The sequence below is a fragment of the Cimex lectularius genome, unplaced genomic scaffold, assembly GCF_000648675.2.
Source record: "Cimex lectularius strain Harlan isolate CLEC.00 unplaced genomic scaffold, Clec_2.1 scaffold134, whole genome shotgun sequence".
Classification (NCBI taxonomy): Eukaryota; Metazoa; Arthropoda; class Insecta; order Hemiptera; family Cimicidae; genus Cimex; species Cimex lectularius.
In genome coordinates, this window is record NW_019392747.1 from 335,089 (window position 1) to 354,545 (window position 19,457).

General features: G+C 35.6%; 1 protein-coding gene across 1 annotated transcript; it reads right to left on the reverse strand.

The window, feature by feature from the left end:
* Positions 1-3,902: 3,902 nt before the first annotated feature.
* LOC106670163 (elastin-like) lies at positions 3,903-11,828 on the reverse strand. The gene is made up of 4 exons (XM_014400246.2): positions 11,795-11,828; positions 10,627-11,576; positions 9,289-9,304; positions 3,903-4,904 (listed from the first exon to the last, which is right to left on the reverse strand). Exons 1-4 carry the CDS (start codon positions 11,801-11,803, stop codon positions 3,996-3,998), a joined length of 1,884 nt encoding a protein of 627 aa, XP_014255732.2. The 5' UTR covers positions 11,804-11,828; the 3' UTR covers positions 3,903-3,995.
* Positions 11,829-19,457: the final 7,629 nt, after the last annotated feature.

Below are 19,457 nucleotides of genomic sequence, written 5' to 3' on the forward strand. Positions count from 1 at the left end.
GTATTTCCTTTTAAATAATACCCAAATACAAGAAAATCATGGTTTTTAAGTCTTTTTTAGGTTAGGTGTTTTCACTATGTGTAGATGAATGTGGTGATTAAATCGCTCCAAATCAAAAGCAAGAACTTTTCGCTTATACTGCTTTAGAACTAAGTAGTTCTTTTTCATACCATCATTATGGAAAAATATGATAAAAAGTTGTACTGAAACGAGGAGGCACATTAATGATGGAGCAACAGCTAAATGAATGTCTGAATGTTGCTAAAGCTAGGTACAAAGTCATGGAAACACTGTTGAAAATATACTAAAACAGTGAATTGTAATAAATAATAATAATTGTGTATTTCCTGAAGTTGTAATCTTTGTAATAAAGTTTTATAAAGTTTTTCATATTGTTTTTTTTTTCCTTTTAAGTAATACCCAAATACAAGGAAATCATACGTTTAAGTCTTATTTAGGGTTAGATGTTATCACTATGTGTAGAAGAATGTGATGACTATAAACCGCTCCAAATCGAAAGCAAGAACTTTTCACCTATACTGCTGCAGAAGAACTATGAAGTTCTTATCTTACCATCATTATGGAAAAATATAATATAAAAGTTGTACAGAAACGAGAAGGCACACTAATGACAGAGCAACAGCTAAATGAATGTCTGAATGTTGCTAAAGCTAGGTACAAAGTGATGAAAAACACAGTTGAAACTATACTAAAATAGTCTGTATTGCAATAAATAAAAATAATTGTGTGTTTCCTAAAGTTGTAATCTTTGTAATAAAGTTTTATATAGTGTTTTATTTCCTTTTAAATAATACCCAAATACAAGAAAATCATGAATTTTAAGTCTTTTTTAGGTTAGATGTTTTCACTATGTGTATATGAATGTGACGACTAAATCGCTCCAAATCAAAAGCAAGCTTTTCGTCTATACTGCTGCAGAAGAACTATGTAGTTCTTTTCTTACCATCATTATGGAAAAAGATGATCTAAAAGTTGTACAGAAACCAGGAGGCACACTAATGATGGAGCAACGGAGAATGTTGCTAAAGCTAGGTACAAAGTGATGGAAAACACCGTTGAAACTATACTAAAACAGTCTGTATTGTAATGAATAATAATAATAATTGTGTATTTCCTAAAGTATGTAATCTTTGTAATAAAGTTTTCCATATTGTTTTGTTTCCTTTTACATAATACCAAATTATAAGAAAATCATGTTTTTTAAAAACTTATTTAAGGTTAGATGTTATTACCACATGTAGATGAATGTGATGACTAAATCGTTCTAAATCAAAAGCAAGAAATTTTCACCTACACTGCTGAAGAACTATGTGGTTCTTTTCTTACCATCACTATGGAAAAAGATGATACACAAGTTGGAGGAAAACAAGTTAACACTTTATCGAGCAACTGCTAAATGAGTGTAACTAATGCTAAATACGCAATACATATTTACATTTACAATATTAAAAAAATAAATACTATAGTATATTTTATTTCCATGGCCATTGCCCTCTGGAAAGTCGGCCAATATAACATTAGAAGAATTGATACAATTATAATTTATGGAAATGATGAATGATGGAGTGAGTGCAGTAAGTACTACTTACTGTGAGTAGGAACTATGTTTTTAGAAAGGATTATAATTTATTGTTGGTTACATTGATTATCTTACTCTTAACTATTTTTATTAGGGACTAATATAATCTCAAATCTGTGTACACATGTACATATATACATGTACATGCAATATATTGGGGGTATTGGTAGTCTGGGGACAGTCCTCCATCTTATCAGTCCAGCCCTCGAGGTTGTGCTCTAGGTTTCAATTAAATGGGTCACATCGGGCAACCTTTCTCTACATGCCATCTTTGGACACAAGTAAGTGTCATTGTATCAACCTCACATGGCCTATTCTAATCGAGTGAGTATAACCCTTCTTCTACGAGTCAGATTCTTCGACCATTCCTTTTGGCGCAAACCATCCCCCAGCAATCCGGCACACAAAAAGGTGTTGACACCGGGTCATTTAAATGTGAAGTTAGTTTGTTTCGAGCTTTTTTTGTATTGACATTTTTTCTTGGTAAGCTCACCTTATTTATTTTTAAGCAAGAACATTAAGAATTTTGGGAGTTCTGGTATACAGTTAGGAGGGGCGCATTTTGGTATAGATGCCACAGCAGCTGCTCTAATAATGTTTTCTAATTCCTTTATGTTATTATTAAGACCATTAGAGTATAGATTAAGTCTTTTATTTCTGAACTATTATCTTTCTAAATTGTACACAGTTAGATTGGTTCCAGTTATAGTTTATTAACTTTTCTTAAGTGAGGCTGAAAGCAGAAAGGAGATCCCAACAAAACGACGACTGTGTATACACATCTAAGACAAAAACTCAAAATTAATCATTAATGTAGCAAATATGAACTTTTTGATTTTTAACAATGGTTTTTAATATTTTCCCACGCAAAAGTTCTATCTACACCGGCACCCCGAGGGTTGATAAAACCTCTGCTGTTGGAACCCTCGTAAAAAGAAAAAAAAAATGGTTACCAACAGCAGAAGTCATATCAACCCTCGGGGTGCCGGTGTAGATAGGGCTTTTGCGTGGGAAAATATTAAAACCAAATAGGCTTTTTTTAAAAGCTTATTTGTAAGTTTATCGGTTTGAATGCAGGGCCGCTGGATTCGAACCTGAGACCTTTACCTTACAGTTTAGGGTCTTAAACAACCACGCCTTAACCTTTGCGGCCAACCACCGAAGCTTCCTTTTTTGTTCTTATCATTCAGCTTTGGTACATGCCTCCTAAAGAAACTCGTATTGGCTTTGATTAAAAAATATATTGATACAATTTTTAAAAGATCACTTTATTTCTTAGTCACATAGTCATACAGTTTTTAAAAGATCACTTTATTTCTTAGTGACTCATACATTTTTAGAAAGATCTCTTTCATTATTACGTCTACGAAACAGCTCGTTAGCCGTTTGGTTTTCCTCTCGCCCTTGGCTACAGACTCTTTATTGGAAGAGGTTTAAAAAAACCAAAATAAAATCTTGGATCTGTTAAGAATGTGGGTTACTGGCGTTATGTTGCACAAGCATAATCCTCCATGAAGTGGGCGAAAGATGATGCGAAAGAATGTCCCAGTTTCGAAAATGGCAACGCGCAAGTGAGTTCAGGTTTGGAGTTTTAAGTTTGAAAAGTGGTCCACTTGTATAATATTGTATTATTGAATATTTTCTTAGGGTAGTGGCACCTGGGATTGTATGGGATTAGATGTCTACATCTATGAAATAAAAGACTTGTGCGAAATACAACGACACGGTCGTGGTTCGCAACACACGATAAATAAATAATATATATCATTCAGAATTTCAATTGGTTAGAATCTTTCATAAATTATAAACATTGTCTTCTTTTAGAAATATTTGTATTATTTGATAAATGACATTATACGCTGATATGCAAATTAAAGGTTAATATAGACTTCAATATATGCTCAAAAATGATAAATTTTCATATTTTAAAAACATATTTAATTTTTTCTTCATTTGTTACCAGACGATCCAAATTCTTTCCGACTGAAACAAAATTGTTGATAGAAAACATACAAAAAATTTTTATGACTGCTTACCTTTGGTAAACATTTATGTAAGGATAATAAAGGCAATTGTAGTTCAACGTACAAATACTCCAACAAGATGATCGATTTCTGTCAAACAGTAAGTGCATCAGCTTGAACAACGTACATAGGTAGTGGGATTTCGTCTGGGGGTCCGCGGCATGACGAACGTGTCGTTTCCCATCACTTTGGTCTACATATCCTTGATAATCGTGTCAAATGACCAACTAACAACATTCATTTTGTTTAGATTATTGTGAAAAGTAAACAGACAGAGATTATAATGAAAACAACTTTATTAATAAGATAAAAACAAATATGGAGATGTGTATATACAATGAAGTATAGATAGATGAATTTAAAATCCTTCTCTACCAAGCCGGTTCGGATAATCCAAAATGTCCAAGGGAACCAGTGAATCCGTGTCCTCCCAGTCCAACACCACCGAAGTGAGAGAGTGTGTTTCCAACAGATCCGAACCCTACGGTGTCTCCGAATGACCCAAATCCGACAGCAGACACTGGGTGAGCAACGACGGCATGCACTGGCGCATGATGGACGACTGGAGTGTGGTGTACGACAGGTTGAGGCACAGGGACGACATGAGGTACCGGAACAGAGACGGGTACTTTCCTAGTGACGGTCACGGGATAGGGCTGAGGGACCGGCACCGGGTAGGGTTTTTCGACCGGAACAGGGACCTTATGAGTTACAGGAACAGGGACGGGACGAGTAACGGTGACGGGATAAGGCTTAGGGACATCGACGGGAACAGGCTGAGGGACAGAAACTTTCACAGGTCTAGGTACATCTACAGGAACCGGGTGAGGGACTGGTACGGGTTGGGTCCTAGTTACAGGGACAGGGACTGGGTGAGGTACAACAACTGGGAAAGTTTCTTGCCTATGGTTAACAGTGGTAGCTGCCGGGCCAACAACCGATCCGACTCCATATCCAACGGTTCGTGCGTAGCCGAGACCCGATCCAACAAGAACGCCTCCTCCATATCCGAGACTTCCGGCACCAAGGCCGTAACCACCAAATCCAGATCCATAACCTCCCAACGCTGAACCATAGCTTGTTAATCCTAAGCCATGGTAACCTCCCAATCCGGAACCATAGCCTCCAAATCCTAAACCGTAACCTCCAAATCCCGCACCGTGTGTCGCTAATCCTGAGCCATAGCCTCCGAAGTCGCCTAGAGAACTGACAAGACCACGTTTCTTCTTCTCCTCAGCTCCACTCACGCACAAAACAAACAGTCCCACGAATACAGCGATCTAGATAAAAATAACATTACTTCAACTATTGTACATTTTCAAATAAACAATTATTAAACATTAATTTAGGTATATGGTAATATGTAATCTTTTAAAATTTGTTAATATTGAAAATCAAAAAACGAAAACTTGTGAACCACAAAAAGTAATACAATTTTCGAAATGCGATTAAATATAAATCTAATATGCGAGATTAATTTTGTTATAAATACAAATCAATATAAAATAACCTATTCCTACTTAATATACATCTAACATTAAAAACTATAATCAAGATTAATATTATTAGTGTCAGTATAAAATTTATTAAATTATAATAATAAATAGGTTTTGTCTAAAAATTTATAAAAACTTAAATTCACAAGTTTCATGCACCAGAAATGATCAAAAGGGTCAAAATAATTTTCTTTTTATTCCTTGTCACTGGAATTGTGAATCATACAATGTATTATTGTATATTGTTGTTTAAAACGCAATAGTTAGAAAAAGTTTTGTTAAAACTATTAGGTAAATATTCCCATTATGCTAGGTGATAGTTGTGAATGAAAAACCATGGACAACTGTACCTTAAACATTGTGAATTGGTGGATTGTATGACTGCATTTTCAGACACAGATTCTTTTTATACCCAATGAAGATCCATCCACCTTACAACTTTCTACCCCTACCATCCCATGCACAAATACGAAACTGATCTACAAAACTTGTTACATAATAACTAGGTCTCATTTTTTTCCTTTTATCGCCACCATATTTGCAGAAAAGATCGCACTTTACGACCATCATAGATTTCACTCGGGTCATGTGCATTCCGAATGGATTTTGCATTGAACGAATTAACCGCCGGACTCATTTTTTCAACTGTAACTGACCGGCTGGTTGACCTTTCGAGATTTTGCAATGGAACGGTGGGCAGATAGGTTTTTTTGTATTACCGTTTTTATAACATTGAAAGTAGAATAAAAGAGAGCGTTTAATTAAAGAATGTAATGTTCTTTCCCATTGGGCAAGCTTTGCCAGAAAGGAGGCCGTGAAAACAGCGCAATTCGTGCAAATTGAATTGTTCGGAAACCTGTTTCACTGTTTTTAAATGCAATGTTCCTTGCTATTATATTGCAAATGGCTTTTTCTCATAGTGGTATTGGACGTTCAAACACGCTGTGGAGGGTGGATCCAGTTTATCTGATCAGCCATTTCTTTTTAATACTCGCCCTCTTTTGATCTCTTCTTAGGTGCGAAAGGAAGGTCTGTCGATCATAAAACCTTCTCAACAGCCAAGTGGTGATTCGGTGTTTAATGTATTATCAAAATTACTATTGGGCTGTTGCATAAGTAATGCCGGTTTTGAAAAGGCAGTCAAAAATATTTTTAATTGTTATAATATAAAGAAAATTTATTTGAAATATTTCCCATAACAATCTGTATATCTGCTAACGTGTATTAAGGGCTTTTATTCCGTTGACATAAAAATCTTTATTTTGAATCACAGTAAAGTCTTGGACGGAGGTTTCAGCTTCACCGCGTTCTATAAAAATTGTATCCCTCATGAAGTGACCAAAATGCCTAAAAAAGTGGAAGTATGTAGGCGAGAGGTCGGGTGATTATGGAGGGTGCGGTAAGGTTCACGAACAACCCCCAGCAGTACACCATCAAACGGTCCCCGTAATCTTTTTTGGTTTCGGGAAGTGTTTTGGCGCTTCATCCTTGTCCAGCCACTGACCTGTATGTCTCCTGTTATCGTACAGAATCCGTTTTTCATCACTCGTGATGATTCGATCGGAAAATAGATTTGGTGGCGAAACCAAGTTTCAAGATGTGCAAATTTCAAAACGACGGTTTCTTTGGGCTTCGGATAGTTCGTGCCTTACTTGGACTTCTTTACTTTACCAAGTTGCTCCAGATGCCGAACAATGGTTGAGTGATCAACTCTAAGCATTTCCGCAATTTTCCATGTTGTCTTACTTGAATTTTCTTCAATCAACTTTTTGAGTTGGTCATCGCCCACGATGATGGGAACATGGCCTGCTGTGCCTACTGTGATTTCCCCTGACTTCGAGATCAAAATCTCTGAAACAATTGCTACACTGTGAATTCGCTAATGCTTCCCTCCCACATACTGTATTGAAGTTATGTGTGGTTTGGGCCATACTTCGCCCAAGTTTATATTCGTACAGATAAATTTGACGAAAATCTAGTTTGGACATACTTAATTTCGCAGGTGCTCGCTCTTATAAAATTCAATATAAACTAAAACTAATTAAGGTTTTTAGTTGATATAAAAAAGTCAGTGTCACGAGCGGGATTCGAACCCACGACCTTCGGCTAGATACGCTGCTACTCTACCACTTGAGCTATCGTGACTTCGATCCACGGACACTAACTTCCCATCTCAACCCCACCTTTTGAATTTTCCCTCCTTTTCGCCATTTTTCAAATGTCGTGTAATCTATTTGATTCTCGGCGGCAAATGAAATGGCCACGAAGAGTTTTAGTGAAGATATACTTCATTTTAATTATTAAATCCATTACAGTTCGTGGTCCGATTGACTAATTAATATCATTCAATTAATTAAGGTTTTTAATTGATATAAAAAAGTTAGTGTTACGAGCCGGATTCGAACACACGACCTTCGGCTAGATACGCCGCTACTCTCCCACTTGAGCTATCGTGACTTCGTTTGTCGCGTTGTAGAGGCGTATCTAGCCGAAAGTCGTAGGTTCGAACCCCGCTCGTGACACTGACTTTTTTATCTCAACTAAAAACTTTAATTAATTGAAAGATCTCAATTCGTTAAGCGGACCACGAAAACTAGTGAATAAACTAAAACGTTTTGTATAAAAGATTAAATTTTTATAATCCATAAATTAGATTTGAGGATTTTGCTTTGTTTACATGACAAGAAACTGCGAAAATAAAACAAATTTTCAAAACCTGCATTAATTTTGCACCAACCCAATATTACAACATTAGTTATGAGTCCTTGTCACCATGTATTATGGATTTTCCTACGCGTTTTATTATTGATTCCATAAACATTTCACAGTCCCATCATAAGTCATATTTATTTATATATACATACTTGCCCTCTTTTAAACCAGTCTATATGTAAGAGAAGGGCAGTTTTGTAGATGTAACAACTTTTCTACTTCAGAAGCCAAATTAGAAGTAGAAACCAAGTTAGAAAACCCAATTTAAACTTTGTCAATAAAGATTTGAATTTTACAAATGTATTCTAAAATTATATACAGATTTTCAACATAAACTTTATTCAAGTTTTAACGTTTATTCTACCAACTTCATGGTCCATTCTACAACATTTGGAGAACTTCAAATTTCAGCCTAGTGTTTATTGACCAGCAATAAATGTTACATTTCTATTAATTAATTTTCAATTCCGGCGTTCCGGCGCATGAAGCCGCAGATTAATTTTTATAGAATGTTTAATATGAATTGACGAAGGCTGTCAATATTGCGGAAAGCTCGACAAAGAATTGTTTTCTTCCTAGAGGCCCCCGATACTATCAGACCAACTATATAACCGATAGTAACAACAAATTGCGAATATTAAGCTTAATTTGTAGAACCTTAGGTTGAAAAGGTCTACTTTTCTGCTGCTTTATTTGGCTATGTAGATGGGCATTTTCTTTTGTTTAAACTCCGCAACTTGGTTGTCTCTTCAAAGATTGTCCGGTCTATAAAGATCTTACTTAGTCTACAGTGGGTTATGTTTCCTCTAAGGATGCACAGTGTTCAGTATGAATGTGGGAGTGAAACAAGGTAGTTCTCTCAGCCCTTCTTTTTATCATTTTTTCGAAGGACATTGAAGGTCGTCTAGGCTATGGCTATTCGAGGGGTCGAATCGGCCCTAATGATCTTTAGCCAATACCTAATGCCAGTTATAACAGCGTTTCTTGCCTCCCAACCAAGTTCATTGTAGAGGATTACTTCAATAAATATACTATTTTATGTAACTTGAGGATAAATTAAAAAAAAATCCATATCATGGATCCTCACGGTGCCGGTGTTTTTGAAAAAAAAGCCCATTTGTAAGTATGTCGGGTTCGAACGCAGGGCTGCTGGATTCGAACCCGGGACTTTACCTTACAGTGATGAGCGCCGTATCAAGGCCTAAACCGTTATAAACCATTTTAGAGCCGACGATGGGAAAAACATTGGTAATGGTTCGGCTGAAGATGATCTCAATAAAGATCGAAACGTTGGCACCACAAAGAAAATGTTTTACTGAAACCTACATCACACCAGACCGCATCTCACGATTTCTGAATAATCGTTAATAATTAACTAGGAATTTTGAGCTTTAAATATTTTTAAAAGATATATATTTTCGATATGCGTTAGATTGTGTTCAAAGAAAAATCATACGTGATCATCGTTTGACCTTTAATTGCAGGTACATTTGTTAATGCTTGACCTAGTGGCAGAATATATATAAGCTAGTTTCAAGAGATCAATAGGAAGTAAAAATTTAATTACCTTAAAAACATATTTTTAGCTATTCCTAGTGAACGCTCATAGAATAATTAAAACAATATTTTTTTTCCCCACTAAAATTTGAAATGAAAATGAACGCGTAGACTCATTTCTCCTTTTTCAATTTCTATCCTCCAGTTCATTCAAGCCAAAAAAAAAAAAAAATTGAAGTGATCAGCCAAAAGAACTTTTTGAACAACGGATAGCATCATAATTCCGTCCAATAATGCGAAGCCTCATTTCAAATTTGACTTAAACGAGTTATAAACCACTTAGCATTGCCGGCGTTTGTACCAGGGGGATGCGATGCTGAACGATAATAGGCAAATTAACGTGAAGTTACTAACAAGTTGTCTCGCTCAATTAAATGCTGTTTTCGAAAGGCGAAGAGATCCGCCCGAAGTTTAACCCAATTTAAACGAGACAGTCAAATGACTCAATCAATTAACTCTTGAGTTAAAACGGAACTTTTTTCTTGCCCTTCGTCTAAAATTGACTGAGTTAAAGACGTGTTAAACCGGGCTCTTCAAACATAATGGTTTAGAATTACTTTATTGAATTGAATTAATAGAAAAACTTGAGTTGTATAATAAGCATTTGATTTATGTATTAAATGTCATGTGTGTCAAAATTTGTGATAAAATGAAACCATGATAGATTACCGTAAATAAGTAAATCTAAAGACCCATGTTATATCAACTCGCAACAATCAGTTAATTGAATCCATGCAATTTGAACAGAATTTTTTTGCTGTATTTATTTTATTTTATTTTTTTAAATGAAAGGGAAACAAGAATGGTAGAATTATCTACAATAATTAATATCAAAACTGTAACGATACACGGAACGTATAACTGTAAAGATACACCGATATAGGTAATTGTTATTGAAATTCCCTGTACCCTGGGCGTCGGGAGAAAAATGTCATAAATGAGAATAAATGGGCCCTAGATCTGATCTGAATAAAAAAATGTATCAATGTACGACGTAAAAATGAAAAAACAAACCAAAATTGTACTTACTCAATTAATCTCTAAATTCAAAGGAGATTTCTATACAGATAACTTGCTTCAACAGGCTACTCTGTCTCTTTGTCTCCTAGTTATAAAACTTTCACTAAATATCGGGAAAATAAAAGATGTAGAAATATACATATTAAAATTTATTAAGGTAAAAAAATCGTGATGACATATGTACAATGATGATACATCAATTGGTTCTTAGATCTACCACGGGTGACCTAATCCGTAGGAACTTCCAAGACCGTAAGAGCCAAGGGAATGACCGAACGAATGACCAACCGATCCAAAGCCCAAGCTTCCTCCGCTAAGTCCAGTTCCATAAGAGGATAACCCGACGCCACCGGCGAGTACTGGGGCGGCGTGAACAACAGGAGCTGCGTGAACAACAGGTGTGGGATGGACGACTTTGGTAGGAACGGGAACAACGTGAGGAACGGGTACGGAATAAGGTACTTTCCTGGTGACAGTAACGGGGTAGGGTTGGGGAACGGATACAGGGTAGGGTTGAGGTACAGGGACAGGGACTTGATGAGTGACTGGAACAGGGTACGGGCGGGTGACGGTGACTGGGTAAGGCCTGGGTACGCTTACGGGTACGGGGTGAGCGACGGGGACTTGGACGGGTCTAGGGACGTCGACGGGCACGGGTTGGGGTACTGGCACGGGTTGAGTTCTCGTGACGGTGACTGGCACGGGTTGGGGCACTGGTACAGCAACTGTTTCCTGTCTGTGGTGGACGGTGGCTGGTGCTGCGACAGTTGAGACAGCTCCGACTCCAACTCCACCGTAGCCGACTCCAACTCCACCGTAGCCGAGTCCAACTCCACCATAGCCGAGGCCAACTCCACTGTAGCCGAGTCCAGCTGAACCGAGGCCGAATCCAGCGGTACCGACGCCAACAGCGCCTGCACCGTAGCCGAGACCAGAGGCATAACCGAGACCAGATCCACCAAGACCGACTCCACTAAAGCCGACTCCTCCCAGACCATATCCACCAAGACCGACTCCTCCCAAAGATCCTGCTCCGAGTTCGTAACCTCCTAATCCAGTTCCATACCCACCGTAAGTTCCGAGGGATCCGGCGAGACCTCTCTTGGATTGTTTCTTCTCGTCAATAGCACCGACGGAAAGGACGAAAAGCCCAACTAATAATGCACTCTGCAACAATAAACGTAGACATTTAATATAAGTTATTGTCAAACTGCTAACATTAATTTTATTACTTATTAAATTTTATTTCATTAAAATTAATTAAAATCAGATAACATTTTATTACTCAAATATATAACTATATATTAGGAATGAGTAGTAGAAAAATTGTAATACAACTCTACATTGTATTTTGTTAAAATGTTTGAAACAGTTTAAAACGGTACCTTGAACATTGTGAAGCAAGATTGATAATGATAAAATTTGAGGATGCTCCTGCTTTTTATACAAGTCGAAATCCACTTTCTACCCCCACTGATTCGAGCAATTTTTCGCATAAAACAATTACATAATTTGAACTGAGTATCAATTTATGTTTGACATCCCGGGTGGACTGGACTGTTACCGTTTAGCGACCGCCTGTTTGACCTTTGATGCCTTTCGTTTTTGGAGAATATTAACGTTATTATACAACATATACCTACTACGTTACAGTGACATAATGCATTAAATAAATACATTTAATTACTAATATAAAGTGGTCAGAACTGATCAAATTGAAATTGTTTTCTTCAACTGGAATAAAGAAAAAATACCCCACAATAAAATTGATCAGTTTATATTAAATTAACTGTACAGTTACTCCTCATTGCACCTACTGGTCGATTGCATGAGTATGTTTACTCTTAATTTAATTTGTTGTAAATAACGTATTTTGTTGTTCGGACGACTTAAGTAACCAGCCTTATGAAAAATATTGTGTTTAAACATAACTGTTAATAAAAAATGAGAGATCTTGTATATTTTGTACCTTGGTTAAATTCAACTTTAATAAATTTCTACTTTTCATGTGTGAAGATTAATAATGTTATAAACAGACTGAAATTTTTAAAGCTGTTTAACACGCTTTTAATGTAATGAAGCAGAGTAACTGGCAGAACTGGAAGAAAGTCAGTTTTTAAGCTTAGCTAAAATTTACAATAAATAATTACAACAAAATATGTAGCTTCTTGCGAGTCAAGAACACGATCTGTGGCGCTCGGAGTACCTGAGCAGGACTCGAGGAATCGTTCTCACCCGATTGAGGATTAGCCATACGCGGTTGACACACGGGCACCTGCTTTTGGGCCAAAGCCCGCCCAGGTGCCCCTTATGCAGAAAACGGTTGCTCGATGTGTCCCACATAATAGAGGCTTGTCATGCCTTGGCTCCATACAGAGAGCGTGTAGGTATGCCGCTGGATTTAAGAATTTCTCGGACACGGTAGCGAGTTTCAGGAGCCCCTGTTCAGCTTTTTAGGGGAATTAAGAATTTTTTATTGTACATACATATTTACATATAGAAATATACAAAGCTTTCTAATACATATGTAAAGCTTTCTTTATGTTATGTCCTGACGGGACAACGGCGCTTTTTCTCCCGCCTTTCTCGGTCCCTGAATCCTTGGGAAAAAAAAGAAAAAACTAACAACTTAGAATCGGTCAAGCACACAGACACTTAATTTTGTGCATAAAGAAAACGTTGCTCAATGTAACCCACTAACGCTCAGAGCGAATAGGACTGACACTCGGTTTGAGAATTGTGCTCGAGTACAGCATCAAATTTTGGACGAAACATATGTTTTTTAATATGTAGTCAATTATATCATTTTTTCTATAAAAAGTTTGGTGATAGTTATAAATTATGGCAACTGTGGTGAGAAAGTATTTAAGCGTCAATTTGCTTGGAATATCAAGTACCCATCGGCCCTCAATTAAAATAATTTATGTATGTATAGTCATTACAAATATATGTAAAGGGTGATGAAAAAATTCCGTTGCCGTATTTGAGTGAATGGTATGTAAAATAAGAATGCATTTAAGAATATGTTAAAGTAAGAGTGTGTTAATGTTAAAAACTGATTGCGCTGGGAGGAAATGGCCTTGTCGATAGCTCCGGACAGACAAGATGGAGGTCTGAATCTGGACCAAAACATTTACTGTTTTATATATTTTCATTCTATTCAGATAAAAATCTATGGGCCAAGACGGGATCGTAACACAGAATCGCTAACATGGCAAATTCTCGACGGACGCCCTACCAATCGATCACCGCGGTCCCCAACTAAGTTAATACTATGAAATTACTAATTTTCTTATATTATCTGAATATTTAAAAAAAAATTATTATCTTTCAATTTTTTAATTTTTTACAATGTGTAATATCATAAAAGTCTACTGAATAAATCATTTATTTAAATTTCGATGGCTAGGTTTGATGTTCAATTTTTTTGACGTTAAATATTTATTTTAATTCGAAATTATAAAAATCAATTAAAAAAGGAGGCTTAGGAAGCATGCAGGAAAACATTTTTTACCTTTTGGCCGCATTGTAGGGCCAGAAATGAGCTAACGATAAATAAATGGTAATTTAGCTTCTTGAGTCTTTCCCATTTGGAAGCAAGCATAGGAAGAAATTTATCCGAAAAGACCACAATACCATATGTTAAATACATTCCCCGACAAAAATATTGCTTCACCTATAATCTCGATATATTTTAGTTTTTGACCTTATCCCACGTTTTGTTTAAACTAAAATAAAATAGACAATTTAAAGTATTATTATTTATACCATGAGACAGAGTGGGGTGTTTCTTTCAGTAAATATTTAACTTTTTTTAGCCCGGAGTAGCAATTTCTCTCAGCTTCCTTTACTCTGTTAATTTTGTTTGTGTTAATTAGTCGTTTAGGCCGCGATGAATCAGTCAGAGTCATCATTTTCAACGAATAAGGGAAGTCATCGCTTTGACATTAATTATTGTCAGTTTCAAGGGCCGTTAAAGGTACAGGGAGACTGGGGGTTACTCGAGAAGGCTAAATTCAAAGGGTCCCAGAATCATCAGTACCATAGACGACCGTTTAAGTAAAATGTACGCCATCAGGATTGCAATTCAACAGTTTCTGGCATTAAAAAATCGATCGCTGGTATTCGGAGGGAATAAATCTCAATGCCAATAGTCAAGTGTAAGAAGAAGACGGTGAGGTACAAACCTTAGAAGGCCCATGAAAGTCCTTCTCACCACAGAACACTGTAGAGAGCGGTAGATAGGTATATATATATATATATATATATATATATATCTAAATATAGATATGTATGGTGATTAGTGGCCGTTAATCGATATTTATTTAGAAATCGTGAGATGCGGTCTGCTGTGATGTAGGTTTCAGAAAAACATTTTCTTTATCGTGCCAANAAGATGATGATGAACGCTTTATTTATCAATCACACATGATTTGGTCTCAATGACCATTCTTACATCTAATATGAAATATAATGATTACTAATTTGACTCTACTTCTAATGTATTAAACATTAATTACTTCATATAACCTTATTTACCTGGACAATATGTTACAACTATTCTTTTTACATTGAACTTTGTACGTATGTATTTACTTCAAATTGCCCATTGAAATAAATATTCTAATTTACGGAATAATAATAAATCTGTTTTTCTTAAAATAAATAATAAAATTACTTTTATTTCCTCAGGTACAATAGAATATCACAGTTGAGATTAGTTAAGCCTTTTTTTGAATTTTATAGATAACTCAAAATAAAAGTGCCAACTTATACTACAAGGCACAAGTGAACTTGTAACGGAAAAGCCACCTGAGCCTCATGTCTCTCCCTTGTGGTATAAGTTGGCACTTTTATTTTGAGTTATCTATATATAGTACAATTCAGAAAAAAGCTTAACTAATCTCAACTGTGATATTCTAATGTACCTGAGGAAAAAAAAATTATATTTTAGTTTAAGAATAAGAGACCTGTACTTAAGTTATGTTTAACCAAGATACTGAGCTTCACCTAATTTTAATTAATTTTATTATAAAAGCAGTTTCTTGCTCTCAATATATATTTCATCACTCATCGAGTTAAGGCCCTGATGATGACGATATAATCGTCGAAAGCTCGGAAAAACTTAAAGAATTGTTTCTGTCGTGAACTCACCGAAGAACCTTTTGTCCAAGTTGTTCACCAAGTAGGTAGATACATCATCTCATTTTGAACAAAAATACTTTTTCAATATAAATTTTACATTACGTAAAAATTGTTGGTTTTTGTCATGTCAGTTAAAACTTTTTTTTAACTTAATTTATTTATATCTACAACAATATATGAATTACACACAACCAGCAGATTGGATTTAATTTTGACATGTGACATTAATTGGCGTTAAGAGGAAGCTACCCATTGGCAGCCGCTATGAATTAATAAGATACGAGGTCTCTTACGCATATTTTTTTCAGGCGTCGACGACATGGAGGTATTTGTGTATTAGTACGATCTTGTAATTTACTGTGAACACGTTTGTAATAGGTTTTCATGCACGAAAACACACATGTGAATATCTCTGTGAAATGACAATTAGACGTAAAATCTTTGATTGAAAACTTTGTAATCTTTGAATATGGGAATATTTGGTCGACCCGTAAACATAGCATTCAGACCGTTTGAATATGTCGAAAGTTTTGATTTTGATGGTAGTTTTGATTGGTGGTTCAATAGGCAATAAAGCATTTTAAATCGTTATGTCGAAAGTTTTGATTTTAATGGTAATTTTGATTGGTGGTTCAATAGGCAATAAAGCATTTTAAATCGTTATGTCGAAAGTTTTGATTTTAATGGTAATTTTGATTGGTGGTTTAATAGGTAATTTTAAATCGTTTGTTAATTGTCTGTTCTTTAATAGTGTGTGTGGATTTCAAGTAAGTCCTATCAAATGTAAGTCGTAAATATAACTTTGTCGGGTTCAGGAATGTGATTCATCCCTTAGTTAAAACTTAAAGTTTTAAAAAATTTCCCTTTACTATAGAACACTTGCGATATCAATAATTTTCAGACTTTATTTATAAATGCAGTAAAATTCAATTTTTAATAACTTTCAGGTACTTATAAAATAATATACAACGGTAATTTATACCAAAACTACTTTTTTCTATTTTATTATAAGGAACACTTAGGTTACCCTAGTTTTTTGTCATAACTGATAATTCTTTCGTTTTAGTAAAATTATCACTTATCAATTAAGTCAAACTTAATTATTTTTTTTAATTCTCTCAATTAATTCAAATTTAATTCTCTTCTTAATAATTTATATAACATTCTATTGTACTATATAAATCGAGTGAACTGTCTAAATACAAAATCCTCTAAATTGAGCCTACTGATTATACTTACTCCCTTTCTTTGTAGCTTCTTGTTCATGTGTGATGAGCTACTCAATATGCAAGATAGCGTATCTTATTTACTATCACAAATTGCAGAATAGGAAACTTATTGTTTTTTTGTGTCATATTATTGTTTCTACTCCTTAATAAATATTTAAAACTTTGGTTAGCATATCACAGTGGATTTTCCATGTCAAATAAAATTCAATAAAGACGCCTAATAGGTTTACAGAGTCAGGGATAACAGGCACGATTCCCTCCAACCAACATCCTAACCCTGGATTCCGACCTCGCCATTCTACTGTTCAGCAGTGCTTCAGAGTAGTCGACCCGATATCCTCGGTTCTAAAAACCAAACAATATTGCTCAGCCGTATTTCTGGACGTTACGGAATCATTCGACGGAGCGTGGCATCCCGGTCTACTTTACAAGTTAAAACATGTCTTCCCTTACACCAACTATCCCATCCTCAAGTCGTCCCTCTCGGATCGATGGTTTAAAGTGAGAATCAGTTCGGATTTTTCACCCATCACACCAATCATTGCTCCAATTCGATAAGGACGTAACCTTGGTACAATACTCTACACCATTTACACTGCTGACACGTCCAAACTCTCATATCACAACTCGTAACCTACGCGGATGAAACCGAGATCTTATCTACACACTCCTATCCTAAGTTATAAGGTCAGAACACTAATAACCATAAAAAAAGGAATTTTATTTCCTTGGAAATGTACAAGCTGAAATTACAAAGTCTGAAGGTGTTGAAACTCGCTGGATGTATAACGAACGTCCGAGGCCTGAGACTGAAGAGAGCGGGGTGGACGAAAAACACGGGTTTATATAAAGTGCTAATGCAATGTCAGCTGGAGGCAGTTCCTTCAATTTTTAACTGTAGACACAGAAGCAATCCAACAACATCTGAATCTCATTAACCGATTTGGAACATTAACGTATCAAACGTCAAACCTTCTCACCAGTGCACATAAATCACAAGGTAATTCCACGATCCCATCAAGTCTGCTATTTTGGACTTTACTTAGGTAGCAGACATACGTGGAATCCACTTATAAGATTAAAAACGACAAGAACTTAAATAATATATGGACTATTTAGACTCATACTGGGATGAAGATCCAGATTTGGACATTCTGAGTCGGATTGTGAGGCTCGGCCAAATCCTCTAACATCCAAAGAATTCAATCCTTTCAATCTAAAGTTCTCCTCCGTATCCTCAATGCTCCCTTCTACATCATCAATCAAATGATCCATAAAGATCATAAAACACCATTCGAGAAGGATCTGATCCGAAAACGCTTCCTCAATTTCCACCCTAACTATCCCTCCACCCTAACCCACTATCTCTTTCCTCAACGTATCACCATTACAATCTTAAAACGACGATGGTCTGATGACTGGGATCAATATCATCACTAAGCCTGCATAATAAACTATTCGCTTACAAAACACTCATCAGTCTCAACCCTCCCAACTATTAAAAGAGTTCTCTGGGTGGTATCTCTCCACATTGCCTCCTGGTCTGACAGATCTGGCAAATTCGTACAATACTATACTATTTGCTGAATACATGTTTATTTAGTAGAACAATAAATAAAACAAAAATAACAGTTTATTCCTTACTTCTTGGTCTTTGTGATTTATTTAATGCCATATATTCTCGTAAAATGCAATAATTCTGGGTACTGTGATTTGTGTTTGACCGGGAGCGAGAAGTTCAAAGACGACAAATACACGAGTCCCTTTTTCACTAGAATCCTGCTCATATTCTGTTGGGGACACGAGAAATTTGATAAAATGTTTTAACGGCAGGTATGCGCTTTGGAATGTCTATATGGCGAATATTTTGTGACGGGATTTTCCTACGGTGGGTGGTGTTGAATCTAGTGAAGGTTTTCCGATAATTGAGAAAAAACGTTTAGCACGATGAACAATGTGCATAATGACAACATTAAATGATTTATTTAACAATCGGTGTATATATACGTATTATATTAACTAAGTATATTTACTTTGCATATTCCAGTTTTGTATTGTTTTATAGTCATAAATAGATTTACGAGTTTCACGTTAATTCATTTACATACTTAACATACACTTTCGTTGGACTAATATAATGGAGAAACGGTTATTAAATGCAATTCTTAATTACATATGTATGCTATAAATCCTCATTAATACATATTTATCCAATTTAAAGCATACTATAAAATGAAAGATTAAAAAATGACGTTGAGGAAAACTGTTAATTATTAACTAATCTTGTAGTAATTAATGAGCGTTAGACTTTCATTAAGTTTTCAAAAAATAAGTAAGTTGCGTATTTTTTAATTAGATTCTTTAACAGTCATTTATTTCTAAGTGGTTTAAACAGGACGCTTACAAACTGCCCACAGGGCAATGGTACACCACGTGCTTTCTGGAAGTTAAAATTGATTAGAACAGAGCTTTAAATTGAAAACGATTAATTAACCGAAACAAATGTATTAAGTCAATACTCGGATTGACTGGTGTCAATAAACAAAATCAAAAAGGAAAAAATACCGGCCGGATTATATAACTATTTATTCAAAATTCGATCTAACTGGTGGGGTTAGAAAGTAGCCAAGGGGTTTCGGGGAGTATAAATAGCGAGAGCATCTTCAAACATGAT